The sequence below is a fragment of the Schistocerca piceifrons genome, chromosome X (genome assembly GCF_021461385.2).
Source record: "Schistocerca piceifrons isolate TAMUIC-IGC-003096 chromosome X, iqSchPice1.1, whole genome shotgun sequence".
NCBI lineage: Eukaryota > Metazoa > Arthropoda > Insecta > Orthoptera > Acrididae > Schistocerca > Schistocerca piceifrons.
The window spans coordinates 134,179,262-134,205,500 of record NC_060149.1 but is presented as its reverse complement, the minus strand read 5'-3'; the positions used below and the strand labels follow the sequence as shown (position 1 = coordinate 134,205,500).

The 26,239-nt window shown below is 40.4% G+C and overlaps 1 protein-coding gene across 1 annotated transcript in view; it reads left to right on the top strand.

Moving 5' to 3' along the window:
* The window catches only part of LOC124722216, a 49,329-nt gene that overhangs the window by 746 nt on the left and 22,344 nt on the right, over positions 1 to 26,239 (top strand). The window contains exons 3-4 of the mRNA XM_047247411.1: positions 19,692 to 20,430; positions 21,243 to 22,169. Of these exons, the coding sequence (XP_047103367.1) occupies positions 19,692 to 20,430; positions 21,243 to 22,169 (1,666 nt within the window). The remainder of the gene's footprint in view (positions 1 to 19,691; positions 20,431 to 21,242; positions 22,170 to 26,239) is intronic.

The window sequence follows — 26,239 nt, the reverse complement described above, 5'->3', positions numbered from 1 at the left end:
TGTATCAGTCGCTGGCCCCATTAAGTCATCATGCAGATAAGCTCTCTGATGGGGCACCTGATACATCAGAGTACAACATAGAAATGTTTCCGGACTTGGACTTCCTACTGTATATGATTGCACCATCCACCAAGTCTCAGCTAAGTCATTACAGAGTGCTGTTGTTCAACACTTCTGCAGTTTCCACTAACGGAATGAAGCACCTCAATCTTGTTTTAGCACCTGACACAGACTTTGTAGTTATAGTGGGAATAGATAATGTCCAGCGAGGTGCAAAGGTGCAGTTCAGGGATATGAAGTGGGATCATCTATGTAGTAAGTTGAAATACATCGAAGATTGCATGACAAGTGAGTACAAGCCATGCACTCGACACAGCAATATCTTCAGTAGCAACAATATATCCATCGTCAACATGTTTGGGCGTGGTACAGCAAAGTTAACACTTCAAGACCTGGTACAATGTGTGTTTAAAGCATCCGAGTGTCATGAACCTGTGTGGGCTGTACAATGCAACATGGATCACCAGGGAGAGACTCAGTCTATGGTGAAGGTATATTATACATTGCCCCTCACAAGTGTAGTTGTATCCTGGTCCACATAATCCCACAATCGTGTTCATATACAGTGCGCCTATACACTGTTTGGCTAATGAACTGTACCATAACTGCACGTAAGTGGTGCAATAAGAGGTGACTGATGGGTCCGTCATTTTGTTTCATCAAATATCGAATTTGTCCAGATTTACTGCAAACGCTAGCGACGTAGCAGTTGTAGTGTCAAAATTGCATGGTGAAGTTAAGCGTTTTTCTGATAGCAGCGCCGAGCGCCGGTTTCGTCAGCATTTCCCATCTCTCCACCCGCTGCAAAGACCAATCTTGTCAACGTATCCCCAAATACTGGAGTCTAATTGGTTCCCACCAGACTGGTGGACAGTGCCTGAGTCTGTATAAACCCTACCCCCTCCAGCTCCAGCCTCATTCTGCTATCGTTTGCTGGTGTCCCAGGTCGTCTTCTTGCTAGTGTCTGTGCTACCAGATGTATTTGGAAAAATTAAGCGCAGCAGTGGCAGTGGCAGCAAATTCCTGAGGCAATGGGAATTACCTGGTAAGTTAATATTCATATAAAAAAATGGCAACTTTTTATTCCATTAAGGATTTCATAGTATTAAATACATTTCGTCTTATTGGTTCAGTATACATCCACCAAATTGTGGATGAAATGGATGCTGAAATGTAGCAGCAACAGCATCATAAATAGTATATATATTCTTCTTTGTAGGGCTATATGTAATATGCTACTGTTATTTAGTGGTCAGTCAGTGAATCTTTGCTGTTGTACTTGATTTCGAAAATAAATATCGATAACTGTAACTTTTCACTAAGAATTTCGTAGTATTGAATATATGTTGTCATATTGTTTTAGCATATGGGCAACATATAATTTGCTGCTGAAACTAGCAACGGCAGCAGCATCAAAATTGTAAGCAGTACATATGTATTTTTCTTCGTAGCACTGTGTATACGTAATATGTTGCTGTTTGACAACAATTTCATCGTACATGTAATATGGTACATATTCTTTGCTGTTATTGTAGGCGATATTCTGGTAGAAGAAAATGAACAGGGAGGGTGTGGGGCGGCGAGTGGAGTAATAGAATAAATATTTTGTATTTATGCTGTTTGCCATTCTCAACACTGGCTCTCTAACTACAATATTGGCAACCAGAAAGTGATTAGCCAAACGTGAAGCCTGTAATTAGAATTCCTAGTGCCCACTTCATCTGAGAAATACATTTATAGCTACAGCTTATAGCTCTGAGGAATTAGGAGATTGTCTGGGATTCATAATCAAAAACCATTCTCTCTAAAATGTTAACTATATTATGAGTCACAGACTAAAAAGAATCCACACAATCCAACTACCAGAGCAGTTCAGAGTCTAATGCGCTGATGCCACTATAACTGTTCAAATTAAATGTTTAAGTGAATGCTCGCCATAATTTGATATAATGCTCATCAAACGCCACACTAATAGTGGTAGAATGTCTGTCCTGTGACGGCACATGAAAATACGACATACGCAAACTAAAGATAGATCATTAACGTCATCCTAAAATTAATACTTCACTCGAAAAGATTTCATGGTTACGCGTATCCCGAGTAACTTATTACTGCATCCGAGGCTGTTTATATCAATGATACCGACGCGACGCGACTCCTGGCACAGGTGGTGCGCTAATCAGCGTCTGGAGAGAACTGGGGCCTTCCTTCTCTCGCGCAGCGTTCTTACATATAAAGCCGCAGTGCAAACGGCTAAGGGAATGCCTGATCAGATCTGCTCTCCCGACTAGCCGCTGGGCTAGTAATGCACCACTTTAAGTTATCGAATAAATCATTGCTTCCTTTGCTGATGGCCGATGAAGCTTTCAATTTAATTGTGCTATCAGCACACAAGTAAGTAATCATAATAAAAGTCTGACGTGGCTAAGTCAAATATTTTGGGCGAGAGAATTAATTTAATTACACTACACGCAGTAGACGAGCTCTGAACTTGCTCTTTGGAGATACGCTATAGCTATAGTTTTATTGTTATTCTGTTGAAACTTCTCACAGTTTTATGATTATAGCGGATCTCCCTTCTACTTAAATTTAAACATCCTAGCTTTATTTATTCGCCTACTTAACCAAATCTTGCTTCCTTAATTTCTAAGACAAAAACCAGAAAATCATGAATTTCAACTAAAATTTTAATTTGTGAGATCCAGAATACTGTTTCTACTAAATTATTATGCAAAAGGAATCTAAATATAAATTTTTAAGTTTCCAGCTCTTTTCTGTTGCGCCAATGATTTTTACAGAAAAACATCCAAATTTCGAAAATAGTTAAAGTTATTGAACTGATATTCAACACATATTGATTTTGTATTACTCCTGACATGCTAGAAACGTTTCAGGTTATTTACTTGATTTTTAAAGTATTGCACAACATTTATGACGTCAGAGCTAGTTACAGCGGACTGGCTGGCACACAATGGAAAGACTGATGTGAATTTTATAAGGCGTGAGTAGGCTGCTTCCCTACAAGGGGTATGTATCAAGAATAAGCAGGAGCCATTGCAGTTCTCCTGTAAGTGCATATTCTAAAAAAAAATATTTCTTTTCTTGAAGTTTGTCATGTTTGTATATGCTTTCATTATTTTAAAAAATTAATATGTGCTTCTTGGTGATATCAGTGAGATGGACAGACGGCTCTTCCCCAGTTCAAGAGAGGACAAACTGCCATAGTGGCTGGAGGAGATGGAGGGAGACCTTCGTCAGCACGAGGAGATGTGGGATGACATGAGGGAGGTGCCAAGGAGTCAGATAATTTATATTCATGTCCTCATTCAACTTACAAGTAATAACAATAATCTGTGGTCTTTCTTTTCTTGCAGCAGCAGCAGCAGCAGCAGCTGGCAATGTCTGGAACGTTTTACTTAATTGTGTTCGTTATTCTTTTTCTGTAGCACCATCGTCCACGCCATATGCTGTGGTGAAGGTCACTTCCGCTCTGGCGTCAATGGACCACCCTCCCTCCGACAAGTGCGTCAGGGCCGCAGCATCAACAGAAGCAAGGCTGCTCGCAATGGCCTGATACCACAGCGTCTCTTCTTCGTCCAGCTTCTCGTCCTCGCCGATCTCGCAAGGTACGGCACGTACCCCTTAACACCTCACCACAAGCACTTTTGTCATCTAGTTGTAGTAGTATTAGCTGTAGTAATCCTGTGGCTAGCAGCAGTTCCCTCTCTCGACCTTTTAGTGAAGGACATCAGATCAGTCACACTGTACCACAATTAGAATACTTGGTAATTGCAGAAGCCTTTGAGGAGTAAATCTCGTTCACTAGAAACGGAATGCAACAGGAGGGTACTGCAATCCTTTTGATTTTCTAAGAACTTGCCTTCCTGTCTTGGAAGCGGAACTTGTCAAGGGCGTTAATGGTCTGCAATATATTCCGCCATTAAAAGCGGCGCAGTATTGTGCATCGAACTGTTGAAACAGCCCCCCCCCCCCCCCGCCCAACGTCACCATTGGCATATAGAGAAGTCTGGAGCACATAGATCAAGAATCCATCTTGAGAGCTATAATGGCCTGGTTTTCCGAGATGGAAGTTAGGGAGTCAGCTAAAGCACTAAACTGAATACTACACCTAGACGACCATACATATGTCTGTGATCCAGTAAATGGAGGGTCCAGCTATACCAAGCTTCCTATGGATATAGCAGACAAGCAGGCAGACATTAATATCAAAAATGAAAAGGATCAGACCTGTTTTCCATTATCAATCCTGGCTTGCGAAAGAAAAATTAAAGAGAATCCAGAGTGCACCTATCAATATGGTAGATACCTTGACATTCATAAGTGTTATAACTTTGATGGTATCGAGTTTCCAGGACGTACTTAAATCTGAGGCTCAGAGTACCAGAGTATCGGTTCATGTTTATGGGCTGTAGAAACGCAAATCAGATGATTAGAAGTGGCGTATAATCGTCGGCCCCTTCCATTTCTCAAAATTTACTGGTGAGCATAAAATGTATGTAAACATGCTCTTATTTGGCGATGAGAAAAACAAGGATAAACGCAATTATCATTATGTTTGGATCAAAGGCATGTCCCGACTCCTTTCCTGACAATTGTCAAACAATCATTGTGTAAAGCATATTTGTTTAAGGTGTCTGAATTATTTTTCCTCAGATAAGTTTTTAGCAGAACATCTAGTAGATTGTGCTTCCAAGCACCGGGTATGTGTTATTATGCCTACTGAGGAATAAAAAATAAAAATGCTAACCATCAGGAGCAATGCACGGTTGTGGTGTACGCTGACTTTGAATGGCTCCTCGGTCCTGTTACCCGCTCTGAAGGTGACCCCCACAGCCTCACATGCTACCTTCACAGAAAAACACCTACCATATGCTGCAGCGAACCAAATTGTATCGTTCTACGATTCAAGTCTTAACTGCTACAAATCTTATGTCAAGGATGATCCTGCGGTTTGGCTTCTCGCTGAGCTTGAAAAACTTTCATGGGAGGTTGATAAGCTTTACAGCCACAATGTTCCCGTGACCAAATCGAAAGAGAATGAAGATTTGTAGAATAACGTGGTTCACTGTAATATTTGTGGGCTGCCATTGGACAGAAAAGCGTAAACTCCTCATAGGGAACACTGTCACCGTACGGGGAAGTTCTTTGGCGTACTTCACAATATGTCCAATTTGAAGTATCAGTTACCAAGACATAACCGTTTTCTTCAATAATTTGAGCAGGTTTAACACTCATTTTCGTTTGACTGATTTCAGATGGGAAAAAAATCACATCAGTGTCCTGCTTGAGAGCATTGAGAAATATCTTTCATTCTCCAAACGAATGACGCCAAGAATAATGCTCCACTTCCTCGACTCGCTATGTTATATGCAGGCACCACTTCAGAAGCTTGTTGAAACTCTACCTCAGGAAGATATGCACAGCACTCAATCCTGACGAGAAAAAGTTTCAACTTGTAACTAGAAAGGGGGTTTTCCCATATGAGTATCTGGATAGTATGGCAAAACTCAACGAAACCAGGCTGCTCGACGTAACTGCATTCTCCAGAAACCTTACAGGCGATGCCATAATGGAGGCAGAGTATGAGCATGCCATGAATATCTGGTGGAAATTCAGCATCGCCACTTTAGGAGAACATGCACAGCTTTACATGGACACAGACATGCACTTGCTTGATGATGTTTTCGAGAAATTCTGGAGTCTATGTATGACCACATATTCTCTGGATCCTGCCTTTTATTTCATGGCACCTAGGTTGTCTTGGGACGCAATGCTCAAGAAAACGAAATTCAGAATTGAATTACTGATTGATGCTGACATGCTTCTTTTCTTTGAGCAAGGGATCCATGGGGACTTTGCCAATGTGTCCATGGGGATACCAAGGGAAATACCTATGGATTGGTGACAGGTTTAATCCCTTGATTCGAATTACATCACGCTCCTGGATGTGAATAACTTATATGGGCGCGCCATGCAAGAATCACTGCCGATTGGTGAGTTTCGATGGGTGCACAAAGACGAATTCGAGGAATTATGTGGAAAAATCAAGGGGGTATGGCGGCTGACTCTGATGCAGGGTATGTGGTGGAGGCCAAACTCACATAACCTATTAGTTTGCATGATGTGCACGCTGATTTGTCGCTGTGTCCAAAGTAACTAGTTTCGTGAAAAGGCTCCACCATAAAACTGATGACAACCCTGGGGAATAAGCGGAAATATATTATTCATCACCATAATCTCCATTAGTGTCTCACCTTGGAGATGGAGCCAGCTAGAATCACGAAAACTATCTCCTTCAAGCAATGCGCCTGGTTGAAGGACTACATTGATTTGAATACGAGACAGAGAGCTACCATAATGTGTGACTGCTGAGATAGATTTTTATAAATTAATGAATAATTCAGTCTTCGGTAAAACGGTAGAGAATTTGAGAGAATGACATGAAATTTTGCTTAGAACCGAATGCGATAGGCGTTACGCCGCAAGAAAATGCATCGCCAGACCAAACTATAAATGGGCCACCATATCCAATAAGAATATTGTTGCTGTGGAAATGGCGAATACTGCAGTAGAGTTTACGAAGCCTATTTATGTGGAGATATGCATACAAGACCTATCGAACCTCCACATTTACTACTTTCATTATGAGTTTGCAAAAACTTATTTTGCAGAACCTAAATTACTTGATATGGATAGAGATAGCTTCATCTATTGGGTGAAGAACTGCAATCCATTTGAAGTAATGAGGCACCACAGTAATGAATTTGACATATCCTTATACATGGCCGATAATCCTTATTGTATTGTTCCACAAAACGAGAGGGTTACCGGCCTTATGAAATACGAGCTGCCAATTGTGGAATTTGTAGGTCTGCTATCAAAAATACATGCGTATCATACATTGTAAGGTGCCACCTGGAGCTGGACTAAGGGTGTGTGCCGAGTAGCATAGAGAGCTTCTCTTTCAAAGACTATTTGCAGTGCCTGGACAGTGGTGTTCGTGGTGCTGCACCATAGTCGCCTCATATGGTATGGCAAACTAGTATTCCAGCGAGAGGACACAAGGTGCACACTGTGCTGCAGTCTAACATCAGCCAGTCGCCTGATGACGATAAAAGGGTCATTTGTGATGACAGGTTTGAAACTCTCCCACACTCACACTATTCACTTGTAGTGAGAGGATGGGTGGGGGACTACGACTGAGTGAGAGAGAGAGAATGAGTGAGTGAGAGAGAGAGAGAGAGAGAGAGAGAGATTGTAAAGTTGCATAAACAAATATATATCATCTAAATATTTATTTATTCATACACAGCGTATGTGTACTGTATACATGCGTCACTATATCTAGTCACCATGTGCGTCACGTAAACAGAATAGTTTTTGGCTTTCAACTGCCACTAGCTGTCTAAGACCAATTAGTTTTTTGGTGTATATAGCTCACAGTCCATCAGAATTATTGTTCAATCTATTGGGTCTCTGGAATTTAGTTGTAGTAAAAAAAATCTCTGCATTACTTTTTAGCGCAATTTATAAAAAAAATGTAAAATATTGTCATCCAGGGCTACTGGAAAATTGTAAAAATATTCTCAAACAGCGTTACTGTTGAGAGATTCTTTTTTTTTCTATTATTAGTAATAGCGTGTAGATTCAGAGTCTAATTGTATCTCAAGCACAGATCTGTACCTCAAGAAATGAATTGTATCTCAAGAACTGAACTGTATCTCAAAAATCAAATTTGATGTTTGTAAATTGAATACATGAAGAAATTCGTTACCATATATCTTTGTTGTTACTTCACAAATTCCTACCCTCACAAATGTATGTAAAGGACGTGCAGGAAGCAAATGACATTAGTTTTTCTGAAGATGGAAAAAAATGGAAATGAGCGTTTGGCGTCATTGGCTGGGAGGCCCCTTAAGGGACAGGTCTGGCCACCTTGGTGCAGGTCTTGTTAGATTCGACGCCACATTGGGCGACCTGCGCTCGGGATGGGGATGAAATGATGATGAAGACAGCACAACACCCAGTCGCTCAGCGGAGAAAATTCCCAACCCAGCTGGGAATCGAACCTGGGTCCGTAGGACGGCAATCTGTCATGCTGACCACTCACCTATCGGGGTGGACGTTTCTGAAGATGAGTGCTATGAAGAAGTTGAAGTTTAAGACGGAAGACAACAAAATACATAGAATTGTTGCATGGGATTACACCTATCGTGCAGCACGAATTGGCTTATGGGAGGAGGAGACGCATGACCATGTCTACTTCCAAAGACATATAGCAAACATGTCTAAAATTATATCTCCAGTGCTTGAAGAAAACCACAGACATAGTATCTGGCCAAATCTGTATATTGTCAAAGGGGAGGAATAGGGTGAAATCAGTAAAAGGAAACATACACATATTGTGAGGTAAAAACAATGATTTTTTTCTCATCGAGCTTAAAAGTAATTTTACATTTTCATAAGCAGACAAAACAACACTATTTTCACACATCTTCTTCTGGGGTAGAACTCCAGGTCGTGAATAATGGAAAACTTGAACATCCATGAGATCTTCTTCTCCTCCTTTATGTAGATGATAGTATCCGTGTGGTCGAATAATCGAAGTGACGTTACCATATCTTTATAGGGTATGCCAGGATCACCCAGGAATTTTCATGGTCGAAACGTGTTAATCACTTTGCACTCCAACATGTTTTAGCACGCTTCAGATCCATGAAAAACTTTAGTGATGCAGTGTCTGCCGATAATGTCTCTATTTATCCAGAGAATTCCTTGTTCTCTATGAACGCAACGTCTTTAAGTATAAACTATTTATGCTCATCAGCATAGAAACCATGAGCGGCTCCTATGATGTTCACACCTTGAGATGCCATTGCGGAATGCTCTGAATATGGCAAAGCACCTGTTCATTTACACAGCTCGTTGCAAAATACCAATGAGAAGGTAGTAGTTAATCACACAGTCACTAGAGCATATGTTGCAATGTGTTTCAGGAGATTTGTTGAAGATTCAAACTCAATTCGTACATCTATAGGTCCAGAATTAATTATCTCGTTCTGTTTCGAGCAGTCTATTACGATGATTGGTAACAGCTCCTTGAATTCTGTGCTCTCAATAGACATCTATCCTCTTCATAGTATGAAGCACGGAACCTTACATACATGTCATACGCTAGACTGTACAGATTTTCATCCTACTGCAGGTGTATTTATTTATTTATTTACACGTCAAGTTCCGTAGGACCAAATTGAGGAGCAAATCTCCAAGGTCATGGAACGTGTCAGTAAATGAACTTACAACATAAAAGTAATAACAGATAAAAATAAATGTTCATGAACCTGCAAGAAAATCAGTCCATAAATTTAAGCAAACGCTATCAGCTATAGGAGGGCAGTTCAATAAGTAATGCAACACATTTTTTTTCTGAAACAGGGGTTGTTTTATTCAGCATTGAAATACACCAGGTTATTCCCCAATCTTTTAGCTACACAACACTATTTTTCAACGTAATCTCCATTCAATGCTATGGCCTTACGCCACCTTGAAATGAGGGCCTGTATGCCTGCACGGTACCATTCCACTGGTCGATGTCGGAGCCAACGTCGTACTGCATCAATAACTTCTTCATCATCCGCGTAGTGCCTCCCACGGATTGCGTCCTTCATTGGGCCAAACATATGGAAATCCGACGGTGCTAGATCGGGGCTGTAGGGTGCATGAGGAAGAACAGTCCACTGAAGTTTTGTGAGCTCCTCTCGGGTGCGAAGACTTGTGTGAGGTCTTGCGTTGTCATGAAGAAGGAGAAGTTCGTTCAGATTTTTGTGCCTACTAACACGCTGAAGTCGTTTCTTCAATTTCTGAAGAGTAGCACAATACACTTCAGAGTTGATCGTTTGACCATGGGGAAGGACATCGAACAGAATAACCCCTTCAGCGTCCCAGAAGACTGTAACCATGACATTACCGGCTGAGGGTATGGCTTTAAACTTTTTCTTGGTAGGGGAGTGGTTGTGGCGCCACTCCATTGATTGCCGTTTTGTTTCAGGTTCGAAGTGATGAACCCATGTTTCATCGCCTGTAACAATCTTTGACAAGAAATTGTCACCCTCAGCCACATGACGAGCAAGCAATTCCGCACAGATGGTTCTCCTTTGCTCTTTATGGTGTTCGGTTAGACAACGAGGGACCCAGCGGGAACAAACCTTTGAATATCCCAACTGCTGAACAATTGTGACAGCACTACCAACAGAGATGTCAAGTTGAGCACTGAGTTGTTTGATGGTGATCCGTCGATCATCTCGAACGAGTGTGTTCGTACGCTCCGCCATTGCAGGAGTCACAGCTGCGCACGGCCGGCCCGCACGCGGGAGATCAGACAGTCTTGCTTGACCTTGCGGCGATGACACACGCTTTGCCCAACGACTCACCGTGCTTTTGTCCACTGCCAGATCACCGTAGACGTTCTGCAGGCGCCTATGAATATCTGAGATGCCCTGGTTTTCCGCCGAAAGAAACTCGATCACTGCCCGTTGTTTGCAACGCACATCCGTTACAGACGCCATTTTAACAGCTCCGTACAGCGCTGCCACCTGTCGGAAGTCAATGAAACTGTGCGAGACGAAGCGGGAATGTTCGAAAATATTCCACAAGAAATTTCCGGTTTTTTCAACCAAAATTAGCCGAGAAAAAAAATGTGTTGCATTACTTATTGAACTGCCCTCGTACAATGAGAATCAGCTTAATTTTTCAAGGAACTCCTCGACAGAATAGAAGGAGTGACCCATGAGGAAACTCTTCAGTTTCGATTTCAAAGCGCGTGGATTACTGCTAAGATTTTTGAATTCGAGTCGCAGCTTATTGAAAATGGATGCAGCAGTATACTGCACAGCTTTTTGCACAAGAGTTAAGGAAGTCCGATCCAAACGGAGGTTTGATTTCTGCCGAGTATTAACCGAGTGAAAGCTGCTTATTGTTGGAAATAAACTAATATTGGTAACAAGAAACGACAATAAGGAATATACATATTGAGAGGCAAATGTAAAAATACCCAGACTCGTGAACAGAGGTCGACAAGAGGTTCGTGAACTCACACCACTTATTGCCCGAACCGCCCGTTTCTGAGCCAAAAATATCCTTCTAGAATGGGAAGAGTTACCCCAAAACGTAATGCCATACGGCATAAGTGAATGAAAATAAGCAAAGTAGACTAATTTACGTGTCGAAGTATCACTCACTTTCGATACCGTTCGAATAGTGAAAATGGCAGTATTAAGTCTTTGAACAAGATCCTGAACGTGGGCTTTCCACGACAGCTTACTATCTATCTGAACACCTAGGAATTTGAACTGTTCAGTTTCACTAATCATACGCCCGTTCTGTGAGATTAAAACATCAGGTTTTGTTGAATTGTGTGTTAAAAACTGTAAAAACTGAGTCTTACTGTGATTTAACGTTAGTTTATTTTCTACAAGCCATGAACTGAGGTCATGTACTGCACTACTTGAAACCGAGTCAACGTTGCACACAACATCCTTTACTACCAAGCTAGTGTCATCAGCAAACAGAAATATTTTAGAGTTACCCATAATATTAGAGGGCATATCATTTATATAAATATGGAACAGGAGCGGCCCCAACAGTGATCCCTCGGGCACCCCCCACTTGACAGTACCCCACTCAGATCCCACATCACAGCCGTTATCAACATTGTGAATAATGACCTTTTGCTGCCTGTTGCTAAAGTAGGGGGTGAACCAATTGTGAGCTACTCCCCTTATTCCGTAATGGTCCAACTTCTGGAGCAATATTGTGAGATCAACACAGTCAAATGCCTTTGTTAAATCAAAAATACGCCAAGCGTTCGAAACTTTTTGTTTAGCCCATCCAGTACCTCACAGAGAAAAGAGGATATAGCATTTTCAGTTGTCAAACGACTTCTAAAGCCGAACTGTACATTTGATAGCAAATCGTGTGATGTAAAATGATCAATTAACCTTACATACACAGCCTTTTCGATAACTTTTGCAAACACTGATGGCGTAGAAATAGGTCTAAAATTATCTACATCATCCCTTTCTCCCTTCTTATAAAGCGGCTTTACTACTGAGTACTTTAATCGCTCAGGAAACTGACCATTCCCAAAGGAAAAATTACAAATATGGCTAAATACAGGGCTAACATGTGCAACACAGTACTTTAATATTCTACTAGACACTCCATCATAACCACGAGAGTCCTTAGTCTTCAGTGATTTAATTATTGACTCAATCTCCCTCTTGGCTGTATCACAGAGGATTATTTCAGACGTCAATCTCGGAAACGCATTTGCTAAGAAATTTATATGATTTCCTGTAGAAACTAAATTTTTATTTAATTCACCAGCAATGCTCAGAAAATGGTTGTTAAATACTGTACATATATCTGATTTATCAGTAACAGAAATATTATTACTGCGAACTGACTTTATATCATCAACCTTGTGCTGCTGACCAGACACTTCCTTCACAACTGACCATATGGCTTTAATTTTATCCTGTGAATTAGCTGTTCTATTTGCGTACCACATACTTTTTGCCTAGCTAATAACATTTTTAAGCACCTTACAACACTGTTTATAATGGGCTACTGTAGCTTGATTGTAACTACTTCTAACATTTTGATACAATTCCCGCTTTGTTCTACATGATATCCTTATCCCAGTAGTCAGCCAACCGGGCTGTCCATTACTGCTAGTACCCCGTTTAGAATGTTCAAATGGAAAGCAACTCTCAAAGAGCATGAGAAATGTGTTATGGAAAGCATTGTATTTATCATCTATATTATTGGCACTATAAACATCTTGCCACTCTTGTTCCTTGACAAGTTTTGAAAAACGCTCTATTGCTGTTGGATTAACTTTCCTACATAGTTTGTAATTAAATACGACATTGGTTTGAGTACAAAAACCTTTTAGTGTTAAAATTTGTGCATCATGTTCTGAAAGGCCATTCACCCTTTTACTAACAGAATGCCCACCTAGAAATGAAGAATGAATAAAAATATTGTCTATGACTGTGCTACTGTTCCCCTGCACCCTAGTTGGAAAAAACACAGTTTGCATAAGATCATATGACTTTAGGAGATCTACCAACATTCTTTTTCTTACACAGTCGTGTACAAAATTAATATTGAAGTCACCAAATATAACTACATTCTGGTATTTCCTAGAAAGTGAATCAAGAACCCTCCCTAGCTTAAGCAAAAATGCTCTGAAGTCGGAGTTAGGGGATCTATAAACAACAGCAATTAGAAGTTTAGTTTCACTAAATTCAACTAATGCTGCACAACTTTCAAATATCTGTTCAGTGCAGTGTCGTGATACGTCTATGGACTCAAATGAAATACTGTTTTTTACGTACAGAGCCACTCCTCCACCTCGCAAGGAACTCCTTGAGAAACAGCCAGCTAATCTGTAGCCTGGTAAAGCAAGCCTCTGAATTATCAAATTATTTAAGTGGTGCTCTGATATACCAATAATTTCAGAGTTAACATCTATTAGCAGTTCACTAACTTTATCTCTAATACCTCTTATATTTTGATGAAATATGCTAATTCCTTCTCTACTTGGAAGCATTACATCCTCTCGAGGCGAGCCCTTAGTTAGAGGCACTTCCTTTAAGCAGGTATACCTGACTTCAGTCTAAAAAAGGTGCAGCTCTAACACCAACTACTACAGGAATTTTTCGATGAGTGATACCACTACCACCACCACCACCCACTACACTGTCACCTATAAGCTTAGCCAGCCTCCCCTTCCCGTACCTATTGAGGTGCAGGCCATGCCTAGTGAAACCCCATCTACTGATAGACCCAACTGGCACCACGGAGATGTGATCCATGCACTCCGCCATCAGTGCCCTCCCCAGCCCCACATTAACGCGCCTAACAGCCGCATTAAGATGAGGCCGATCATGACGCTGAAACAGTTGCACGAAATGCACATTAGTGCCACCAGTTTGAGTAGCTATCTTAACCAAGTCACCACTGACATCATATTCCCCATCCCTGTCGAGACTGTTCCCTGCTCCACCCACTATCACTACCTCATCCTCTTTCGCAAAATTCTTACATAACTCCCCTATGCTTTCAGTCACCTGAGCCAACCCTGCACTAGGCTTCACAATGCGGGTGACCTGGTACTCACTCCCCAACACTTCCTGCAACTGTTGGCCCACACCTCTACCGTGGGAACTACCTTGCAGCAGAACCTTCTTTCTGCTAGACTTTGCAACTAACCTAGGCCTCCTAATTGCTGAGGACTGATGCAAGTTACCTACATCTACGGCTACACGACGCTCCTCTCCACTCAACTCTGACAGTAGGTCGTGTCTATTGCATGTATGCAAAGTAAAACTGTCTGAATACTTCCTCTTCCTAGCTACCTTCTTGCCAACTGCCAGTTCCCATTTCCCACCACCCTTCACCCTCCTCAACCTATCAAGTTCCTCCTTTGTGCATTGCAACTGCACCTGAAGGGCACAGATCTTACGCTCCTGCTCCTCTATTAACTTGTTTCTACTACAGATTCTATATTCCCAGGAGAGGATCTCCCTAAAATGACCACTGGCTTCCCCACTGCATTCCCCCCAATGAAAATACTTTGAATAAATCCCACACCGTAATCCACTACTCACAAACCTACGACAGAGCCCACACTTTTCACTCATGGTAAAATTTTACAGTTACTGAAAAAAACTATACGTCTACGTTACCAAAGTTCAGTTACACCAGTAGAACTATTTAAGAACTAACAATAATGGCCTCGAAATTCTCTGCCTACTAAGAAAGCAGCTACTTTTATTAATACTGCTACAACACAGCCGATACCAATACCAGCAAAACTTCACAAAATTATTAGCTAAAACCAAAAAATTAAAACGACCACTGTAACACTAACCGAAGTTAAAACACTAAATGAAAATTTTACTGAAATATTTCACTAGAAAGAATAATAAACGTCAATTGAAAACTAAAGCACGAAATTTACTAAACGACTTCAACACAGTGAAAACTCTATAAAACACAGCGAGCGAACGATCACAACAGTTTATTAAGTCGTTATTTCGCCACAAACGGCACGCAACACCACTGAAATCTACTAAATTTAATAACTGTATTACAGAGCACGAATAAGTTTGTCAGCACTTAGCTTATAACCGCTACCTTCTTGCCAACTGCCAGTTCCCATTCCCCACCACCCTTCACCCTCCTCAACCTATCTAGTTCCTCCTTTGCGCATTGTAGAATTCAGAGTTCAGGTACACTCTGGCATTACTTAACTTGCAATTATCAAATTTCGTGGAAAAATTTGCTATATTCCCTCTTCTATTGGTGTGAAATGCAAGTATGATTGACCTGGGGGTGTCCAGTTGAGCAGAGGTTTTAACAAACTCGTCTGTCTGTTTGTATTCGGTAGCACTGGGTACTCGCAAACCTCTCATGAATGGAACGATAACGGTAGAAATACATCAGCATTCAGAACTTTTTAAGGCTCCAAATGCTGTTGATCCGATAATGTGATGTGGGACATTTTCCACATCATTTTATTATTCTCCTTTTGAGCTCCTTGAATGTATGAGTTGTAGTCGGTTGCATTCCTCAAAGTATCCCATAAACAACTTGAAAGGTATACACGCAGTATACCACTTGTACTCTTCCACTGTTCTATCTACTGGGTCATCTGTGAACCATCCAGCATTTTCTAAATCGTTCAAATCCGAGGGAGAAGCAGAGACATATGTTTTAAAAGTTGATGTTACGCTTACATTATGTGTACATTCAACCTCGACCCTGTTAAGTTAATATCGTACCTCATAAAACAGGAACGTTAAATCATTATGTGTAAGTTTTTATGCCACTATAGCAGTACCATGCCTTTTTGTAAATGATCCATCAAGATATATGAAGCTCTTGCATGGGAGAGTTAAAGCGTCTTGGTATTGGATGACAATTATAATTTCATCATTCTTCTTAAATGTGGTTGATGTATAAGGTTTATGTGGGAAGTATTCCTGGCATATAATACACTAGTTATATTCCACCAGGCTAGTTATAATGAACGACATCATTGGGTGGCTTCAGACCCACTGATTTAAGAAACTTCTAGTTTGCACTTGTTATCAGCTTCCTCTTCTGCTGTAAAGTGCCACACTGCACATTGTGCACTATGGTTTTATACCTCACACTCATCCTATCTTTTTGACAATACGGGGACACTGCGATCTCTGACTGGGTGAAAGCTGACTGCTGGCGCTTCCAGGCCAGCAAGTTAAACGCTCTCGACTCTGCCTTCATCAGGTCCTGGCTGGCTGAAGGCCGCCGCCGCTTCTGGATCTCTGCACGTTCAAAGTCGCTGCTGGTTCTGGTTTAGATGTAGACATACAATGATTTCCTCTCCGAGAAAATCGACAAGTTGATTATCCTGATCGACAATACGCAGCTCCAGATAGTATAAAGCCTAAACTGTTACTGGGAGATAAATAGCGTTGGTAGGGGTCTCAATGACCTTATACCCTGTTCCCACTGATGGGAAGAATCTGTAAATTGTGTGAATCAATCTGTTGCTGGGATAAGAATTTGTTGCAATATTACAGTCGACACGGATTGTACTGACAGGGAGCACATCCATTGACTGGTTGGACCTGTACAATTTATTAAGATCCGTCTTCAAAACCTGTCGTTTTGTGAAACAGAGTAGCCTTCCTATTGATCCTTTCTGGTTAAGGTCAGTCGTTGAACTGGTTGTCTTTACTTTAGGTTTAAGTGTAAGCCTTTCTCCAGACTGTTTTAAAAATTCGTTTAAATCGTCAATATGTATGCACCAGGTACTATTTCCACAATTTCTGTTCCACCATTAATTTCCAGATGAAGCTTCTGTGACACTCTGAATGCTGTTGTAAGTCTCCAGACTAATCAGCGCAATACTTCATTCACCATTGCTTAAATCAATTGGTGGGAAGTAATTCAAGTAATTCACACTTGACACTGACGGTCGTTCTTATATAGTCAGAGTATACGGCATTGCATCTGAGCCTCTACTGATGGGCAGATGCTTAATGCATCCCCTTATATATACAGGGTGAGTCACCTAACATTACCGCTGGATATATTTCGTAAAACACATCAAATACTGACGAATCGATTCCACAGACCGAACGTGAAGAGAGGGGCTAGTGTAATTGGTTAATACAAACCATAAAAAAATGCACGGAAGTATGTTTTTTCTAACACAAACCTACGTGTTTTTAAATGGAACCCCGTTAGTTTTGTTAGCACATCTAAACATATAAGCAAATACATAATCAGTGCCGTTTGCTGCATTGTAAAATGTTAATTACATCCGGAGATATTGTAACCTAAAGTTGACGCTTGAGTACCACTCCTCCGCTGTTTGATCGTGTGTATCGGAGAGCACCGAATTACGTAGGGATCCAAAGGGAACGGTGATGGACCTTGTAACGGAACTGAAATGATGGTGGGCTGACAGTAATTTGGAGCCCGCGCGTCGGAAACGGGCGCGCTGGTGTGAGACTGCCAGGGAGTGCACCCTGATGCCATCTATTGGCGAAACTGGGAATTAGCGCTGCCTGTCAGACAATGCACTAAGCTCTCGGAGTCAAATGTATTCTTTTTCTTGGTAATTATAAGTTATTAGTGTATGATTTAATGTTATAAGGCGCTAGTAGTAAATTATTATGACTGGTATGAACTCCAGGGTAATAAATATAAATATTCTTAAATACTAAATGATTTCGGTGAAAAGGTGGTAGGGGAACACCCCCACTCTTGGTGATACGAGCATAGCTAGAGGTAGCTGGAGACACAGGGACTGAACAATGTAATGGCCTGGGGAGTGTTGACGTGATCGGACGTGCATAACTGTGCTCACGCAAAAGTGATTGTGCAACAGCGAAGAGGAGAATATCGTCGCCGTTTGTGGAATAGAACGCGACGAATGGTTGTCGAAGCCGTCTCTATGCCACTGGGGCTGATTGTAAGAGTTCCTGCGCCCAGATTTTATGGCGGACGTGCAGTAGCTTATACGAGTGCTACAGCTCATAGTTCCAGCCGCCATTGAGGGCATGAGGCGTGAAGAGCTGCGTTAGCCACATGCATCTCACCACCAGCACCGACACGTCTACCCAAGGCAAGACTGCTTGCAATTGTTAAGTCGAACTTTGTATACATGTAAAAGGAGAATACCAGTTTTCTTTTGTGCAAGTGCAGAGGACAGAATATAGTAATGAGTAAAATTATGACGCATGTTGTTCATTGTAAAGTGTAGTAACCTGAAACATAGTGTAGTGAAATCAGACTGAGGCCACCATCGCCTCTTTCATTTACAATTCTTTTGGGTGTAGAATACTTTAGCGTATAAGAATGTTGAAAAGAGCAATGGTCATGCCAGAATGAGTCGCCTATTTATAGTTACTTAAATTTTCGGAGTAACCTTTCAAGTAAAGTCACTAATTCTATAGCAATTGTCCAAAGAGTAATATCCAAAATCGTTAAATAAGTTGAAGGGTAGAAGTTTGTTAACCTAAGTTGCTTAAATTGTCTTGGTGGTAATTACCAAGCCAACTCACAGAAATTGAGAGAGTATTTGCTTTGTAGAATCACCTAGAATGATCAGAAATAGTAATATTCAGAATTAAGTTTAAATTCAACTCAAGCTGTTTCACTTTGAAACGAGCCAAAAAATTGATTTATTCTTTTGCTCCTTCAGAGCTGGCGACCGTAGTTATAAGTATTTTCAGGAGGATTCGACGGTAAGTCTGCTGCTCTCGTCGTGCTGATAGGATTATCCACTGCTGCTAGCAGTGGTGATTGGATACATAAGCTCACTACCAAGTTAAGTGGGTCAGGTAGGCAGTGTTACCGTGTGAACTGTAGGGCACTGTAGGCCGTGGATCGAACCCGTTCAATCATCACAGCTCTTTGGGAAATAGTCCGGTTAGGAGTGTACTAATCATTAGGTAAATACTGGCGAGTAACGGTCAAAAATGTATACGCAAGTGAATTTAGCAAGGTCCATGTAGCACCTAGTTAATGTGGTGCAATGGCGAGGGTAGGAGTGGAGTAAAAGTGAGCTGAGCTTGTGGCAGCTGTGCTGTATTCAAAGATTAGTAACGTGAATCCACTACTACCTCTTACCATTAGGACTGACCTATTTAGGGTTAAAATACGTAGCAGTAAGCGCAAAGGCGTGACAGCTACAAGTTCGTATCGGCTTTATACATACGGAAGTAGGAAGCGGGTCATTCTGTCAGTGGAGGGGGTTAAAACAACCGAGTCAGTTGAGAACATACCCCATTTACTGATGGAAAGATTCGGCGGTTCGGTCGCATGTGGCGACCGTGACAGGACTTACCAAGTTTGTAGAATAATGGCTGCAATAAAAGTGTTTTATATAAACTTGTAGTTTCATGAAAATTTTAAATTTAAAATTCTGTTGTAGACAAATATACCACAATTGGTAAGTTCAAGACGACAACCTGCAAAGCAGCAAAAGAAAGTCCAATAGTAGGAGTTAAACAAGTAATACTTGGTTTAATAAACATTTCTATTAGGCACGAAATACAGCAGCATAAGATGGAGTCGAATAGTAACAAGCAAGACAAAAACATTACAAGGTCAGACCCAGAGTTAGGGACCATAGATACTGTTGTAGGGTTGGAAAATCTTATAGATGAATCCACACCCACAAGACAGGAGGAACGGGAAGTGAAACCAAAGGTAGTGAAAAGTGAACCCAATGTATCTGTGGATGCAAGTCACAAGAGAGAGGATATGGAATTAACAAGTTTGTTAAATAGGATGATGGCGCAAATTCGAGAAGGGAATGCTAGTTTGAAAGCAGAAATGGCTAGTCATATATCCCAATTGGAGGAAAACCTATCTGGTAAAATAAAAGCCAATTTAGATATTTTGAATACGCAAAGCCAACGTATCACAGAGGTAAACAAATCAGTAAATAGCATTAGGGCTGAAATAACAAATGTTCAGAGAAAAGTCACAGAAATAGAGAAAAGATTTGATACCGAAATTCAGAGAATAGAGAAATCAGTGGAACCTTTGGTTAGTGAAAAATTAGAACCGATAATTGAAAGTAAATTACAGGTGATAGTACCAGTTGTGAAGAAAGAGATTGTTAAAGAAACGGCAGCTGATATTGAAACACTGCGCAATACCATGTTGAGTTTTGATGCATGTGTGCAGGAGCATGAAAATACACTGCGTAATGAGATAAAATTGTTAAGTCAGCAAGTTCAGAATCAGACGTTTCTTAACTGTAGTGGTATCCCATTGGTAATGCAAAAATCGGAAATACTGAGTAGGGAGGAAAAATACGATCCTCAAAAGAAAGAAGGTGGATGGCATCCAATGGATTTTATAAAAAATTGTGAACGTGTCTTACCAACAGACATGTTGGATAAAGAAAAAATTAATTTAGTAATAGACGCTTTAGCAGGTCATGCTAAACGTTGGGGATTGAATTTGGATATCGACAATTTGAAGTTTACAGACTTCAAAGAAAAGTTCCTTGAGGAATTCTGGAGCACACAACAGAGAGATAAGTTGTGGAGAGAATTCGTTGTCGCCAGAATGCCAGAATATGGGCGTGGGCTCATGAAAGAATACTGTGAAGTATGGTTCAAGCGTTTGGAGTATCTCAAAGATCGTAGATCAGAATCGGAGATAGTGTGGGAGTTGTGGAAAAAGCTACCTGACGATTCAAAGCGTTATGTAGGAGGCACTCATCGAACATTCGCTGAATTTTTAGAAAAAATCGAGAATGAAGATAGGTGGCGTGAAACTAGAGAGTTTCGAGGTTTCAGAAATCAGAATGGAATAGTAAAAGGTGGTAGGAATGAACCGCAAATTAACATGATGAGAGGAAGAGGTCGAGGAGGTAACTCTCAGCGAGGGAGAAGACACTATCAGGGAAACGGGATGCATTATCAAAATCAGGAAAACTAAATACCGCGCAGGTCAAGGGCCTAACGCGCGCGGAAAGAAAGAAATGGCCCAAATATAGGGAAGATCGGAGTAGTCAGTACTATAGTAGGATAGGGCGTCGTTCGCCTGAAGAGCAGTTACATAAACGAAACTTTGCGAAGTATAATGCAGGGATACAAACAGAGGAGAGAGAGCAGGGAGGAATTATTAAGGGAAATGAAGTAGGAAAAGAATATCGGTCGGATGTGAAGGCTCACGTGAATGAAATAAGTACAATTCGAGGTCAGAGTGACGAATTGATGAAGGAAGAGTCAGAGAAGGCGTTGTTTGTCGGTAGGGATGGCAACTGTGCAGAGAGGCAGGGGCAAGGTAGGAGTGATGTGACTTATGGTAAAAGGTTCGTACGAATAGTCGACGAATCGCATCGAGAAGTAATTAAAGAGGAAAGGGTGGATAAGAAAAAGAGGCATAGTGCAGAGACGCATGCCGATTCAGAAATTACCTCGTATGCAGAATATGTACATCAGCTCAAAAGCCAGCCAGCACAATTAGAAAGATCTTCCACTCAAGTGATTAATTTGGACCCGAATATGACAGTGTTAGAGAGCCATACCGATTATGATGTGTACCTAGTGACAGCAAGAATACATGACTGTGATGAAGATTCTTTTAGAGAAATTAGAGAAAGTGTATCTAACCAAGAGAAAGAGTGTTGTGATCCCTGTAGTACTGAAGCAAATGAGTTGAGTGAGACTGGAATTCCATTAGTAGGGGAAAATAATGAAAGTAAGAGTGGCGAATGCACTATCCAACAAAGGGAAAATAGAGAAATGGATTATAATTTGCGAGAATTATTTGAATCCGAAGAATGTCATATTTCTAAGGAGGAGGAATTATCGTCAGAATCATCAGAAAGCATCCAGGGAGAAAAAGAAGTAGAGGAAGTTTCCGATCCCGCAACCGAGAGTTCAGGCATGACAGATTCGAATGAGAACGAGATGGCATTAAAGAGCCTAGACGAAGGACTATTGGAAAAAGTGGTGAAAGAATTTAGGATGAAAAGGAGAAAGAAACCTCCAGATGGAATGGTCAGTATAAAAACCGGAAAAATAATATGGCAAGACTTGGCGGTGGAAAAGGATTTATTATGGGAAGATAAAGAAAGTATGAAAGAGGACAATAGGATGCAAACAATCCTGCCCATTAATGTATGTGGGTACGATTTATATGTATTGTTGGATACGGGTGCTCAAATAAGTGCTATTTCGCACGCATTTTTTGAGATGATCAAAGAGCAACGAGGAGTAGTCATGATGCCAGTAACAGGTGTTAAAGTGATAGGGGCGACAGGGAAATGTAGTAAACCTGTTAAATATCAAGTGATGATGGAATTTAAGATAAAAAACAAGCAATTTTCGAATGCATTTTTAGTAGTTCCAGAGCTCAGTGCCGAGATCATTTTAGGCATTGACTGGTTAATAAAACAGAAAGTAATTATAGATTGTGACAAAGGGATAATAGTTTGTAAAGTTGATAGTGCGGTATTAGAAATACCATTTGAATCATTTAGAGTAGTGGAAGAGAACCAGCTGAGATGGGTAGAATTTAGAGATGATCATGATTCAGGAATAGGTCAAAAATTCGATTGGTTTCTGGTGAGGCAGATAGTTGAAGATGGAAATAAGGAGACACTCCTTCGAAATGTAGTGGAAAAAACGGAAGGACTATCTGATACCAAAAGGGAGGATCTATGGCAAATTCTGAAAGAAAATCAGGAGGTATTTTCGGACAAACCGGGACGAGTGATAAATTATGAGTACTGCATGGAGGTAGAGGAGCATGAACCTTTCTTTAAACCACCATATAATGTACCCTTGTCTACGAAAGAAGCAGTTCAAAAAGAAATAGATAAAATGGTTTCATGTGGGGTCATTGAACGGAGTTCTAGCCCATGTAATAACCCACTGGTGATAGCAGGTAAGAAGGATGGAAGTGTACGAATAGTGATAGATGCTCGTACTCTGAATAAAGTAGTGAAGAGGGAGTTGGATCGTCCAGAGAACATAGATATTTTATTGCAGAAGTTTAATGGTGTAAAGTACATGACTAGTTTAGACCTAACTGCAGGATACTGGCAAATCCCATTAAGTGAGGAGTCTAGGAAGTACACAGCATTTTTATTCAATAGCAAATGCTACCATTTCACAGTGGTACCATTTGGCCTAAATACTTCCGTTTCAGTGTTCATTCAGGCTTTAGACAAAATTTTAGGGAGTGAACTTAGTTCGCTAATCACGGTTTATGTAGATGATCTGTTAATTGCTACAAGGACATGGAAAGAGCACATGGAGTTATGCGACAGGGTGTTCAAAGCTTTAATTAAAGGAGGAATGACCCTGAACCTGAAAAAATGCGAGTTTGTGAAGAAAGAAATAAAGTTTTTAGGTCACATAGTAACACCAGAGGGAATTGAAAAGGATCCCAATAAAGTCAAAGCAATAAGAAATTGTCCGGCTCCCAAGAATAAAAAACAACTAAAGTCGTTTATAGGACTTTGTTCCTTTTATCGTAAGTATGTGGATGATCAGGTGTTCAATAGCCCACATCTGAACAACCTACTTAAGAAGAACAGTGTGTATATGTGGACTGAGGAATGTGAAACAGCATTCAACCAGCTAAAAGACAATTTGGCTAAAAACATAAAGTTATGGCACCCTGACCTGTGTGAACCATTCCACATGGCAACAGATAGTTCAGATTATGGATTGGGAGTATCCATATTTCAGGAGGTAATGATAGATGGGGAAAAAACTCATAGACAAATAGCATTTGCGAGTAGAACCATGTCTAAGTACGAAAGAAACTATACGGTTTCAGAGAAGGAGGCTTTAGCTATAGTATGGGGTTTTAGGAAATTTCAACTTTTCTTATGGGGACATAAGACTGTGGTCCATACAGACCACAAAGCTTTAATATTTTTGAAGGACTGCAGATTGTTACATAACAGGTTGACCAGATGGGCGTTTTTTTTACAACAATTTGATATAGAGATCAAGTATGTTAAAGGGAAAGAACATGCAGTACCGGATGCTTTGTCGAGATTACCGGAAGGATGTGAGACACTAGAAAGTGTAAAGATTAGGGAAGATGTTTGTGAGGTGAATTACTTAAAAAAAACGGAAGGAAGAGAAAAAATTAGGGAAATATGTCGGAATATGCGAAGATATCAAAGTGGTGATGATGCACTCAAGTCGGTAAAGGTCAAGTTTGACAATCCAGACGCAACTAACATAAGGGCTTCATATAAAATACATAAAGGTGTACTGTATCTTCAAAGATTAAATAATCCAGGGAAGTGGAGAGTATGTTGGCCGGAACAACACACTGAAGTGCTGATAAATTATGTTCACTTGGCATATGGCCATTGTGGTGCACGGAAGTGTACCGATAAGTTAGATGAATGCATTACCTTTAACAACATGGCACGAAGGGTAGCACAGAGGATAAGATCTTGTGATCTATGCCAAAAGGCGAAAGTAACAAATGCAACTAATCAAGGGCCCATGCAATCAATAAAACCCGATGAAGTATTAGAAATAGTAGCAGTAGATATCTTTGGACCATTACCGAAAACCATGGGGGGTTTTGTGTACATATTTGTAGCAGTTGAACTTTTCTCAAAGTATATAAAGCTATATCCCTTAAGAAAAGCTACTGCCAGAGCTGTGTATGATAAAATGGTGTGTGATTATTTTGTGAAAGTAGGGAAGCCAAAGAGAATACTATCAGATAATGGTGTTCAGTTTTGCTCAAAAATGTGGAAGGATGGGATAACTGAGAAACATGTAGAGGTGGTAAATATCTCAGCTTATCACCCATCAAGCAATCCGGCAGAAAGATATATGCGTGAGATAGGTCGGTTATTTAGGACGTATTGCCATAGTAACCACAAGAAGTGGGGCATGTATGTGAGTGAATTCGAAGAAATCATGAATTCATTAACAAACGAGAGCACTGGATTTACTCCAGAAGAAATCCTGAAAAAGACGAGAAGTAAAAGTCTAGTAGAAGACCTACTAGAATTTCCAGATAGAGTTGAATTAGATTATGATAGTAAAAAGAACTTACTAAAAGACAAGATGAGAAAACAAGCAGATGCGAGAATTCGTCGTCATGACGAAAAAGTAAGGAATCCTGAATTCAAAATAGGTGATCTCGTTCTTGTAAAAACACATGAAAAGTCAAGTGAAATTAATAACGAGATCAGCAAATTTAAATATATATATAATGGACCATTTAAAATAGTGTCCATACCCAATGTGAATGCTTATTATTTAGAGTACCCATTAACAGGCAAACGCCTGGGAGTAGAAACATAGTGGATCTCAAAAGGTATGAACCACGAATTCTACCAGATTGAAAATAAATATATAAATAAATATTAAAGTAAACCAATATGTAAATAGTTTTGTTTCTTTTGTTCTATGTGAAAGGTAAATGTTCACTAAAATATGTTGCAGTATTCTAATGAAACTTCTAGTTTAAGTAGAGACTAAACAGACTGGGAAAGACTGAGCTTCTAAGAAAGCCTTAATAGATGTGTAAATAAGTGTTGTGGAACAGGTAGAAAAGTGAGGAGGTAAAGTGAAATGGACGGGCTATAAAGTCATAGGCGCATAACGTGTGTTTTACTTGCCTGAGATAAAAGAAGTGTATTTAAAATTTTTGTAAAAAAAGATGTTTAAAGTGTACTGTGTTTAGAAGTAAGAAAATTGGAAAGAATATATGTAAATCATTTATGTAATGTTTAGCAGGAAAGATAGAAAGAATTGGTGTTTAATTTTAAATATGTAATATAAGTACCGAGGTGTATCAGTAAGAAAGGGAAAACCCTTGGTAAAAAGCTTAACGAAAATTTCAGATTCATTATAGGAGAGACTTCTTATTGAATTATCACTGTTAGATACTTCAATAAGAAGTGGGGCATGTGTAACGGAACTGAAATGATGGTGGGCTGACAGTAATTTGGAGCCCGCGCGTCGGAAACGGGCGCGCTGGTGTGAGACTGCCAGGGAGTGCACCCTGATGCCATCTATTGGCGAAACTGGGAATTAGCGCTGCCTGTCAGACAATGCACTAAGCGCTCGGAGTCAAATGT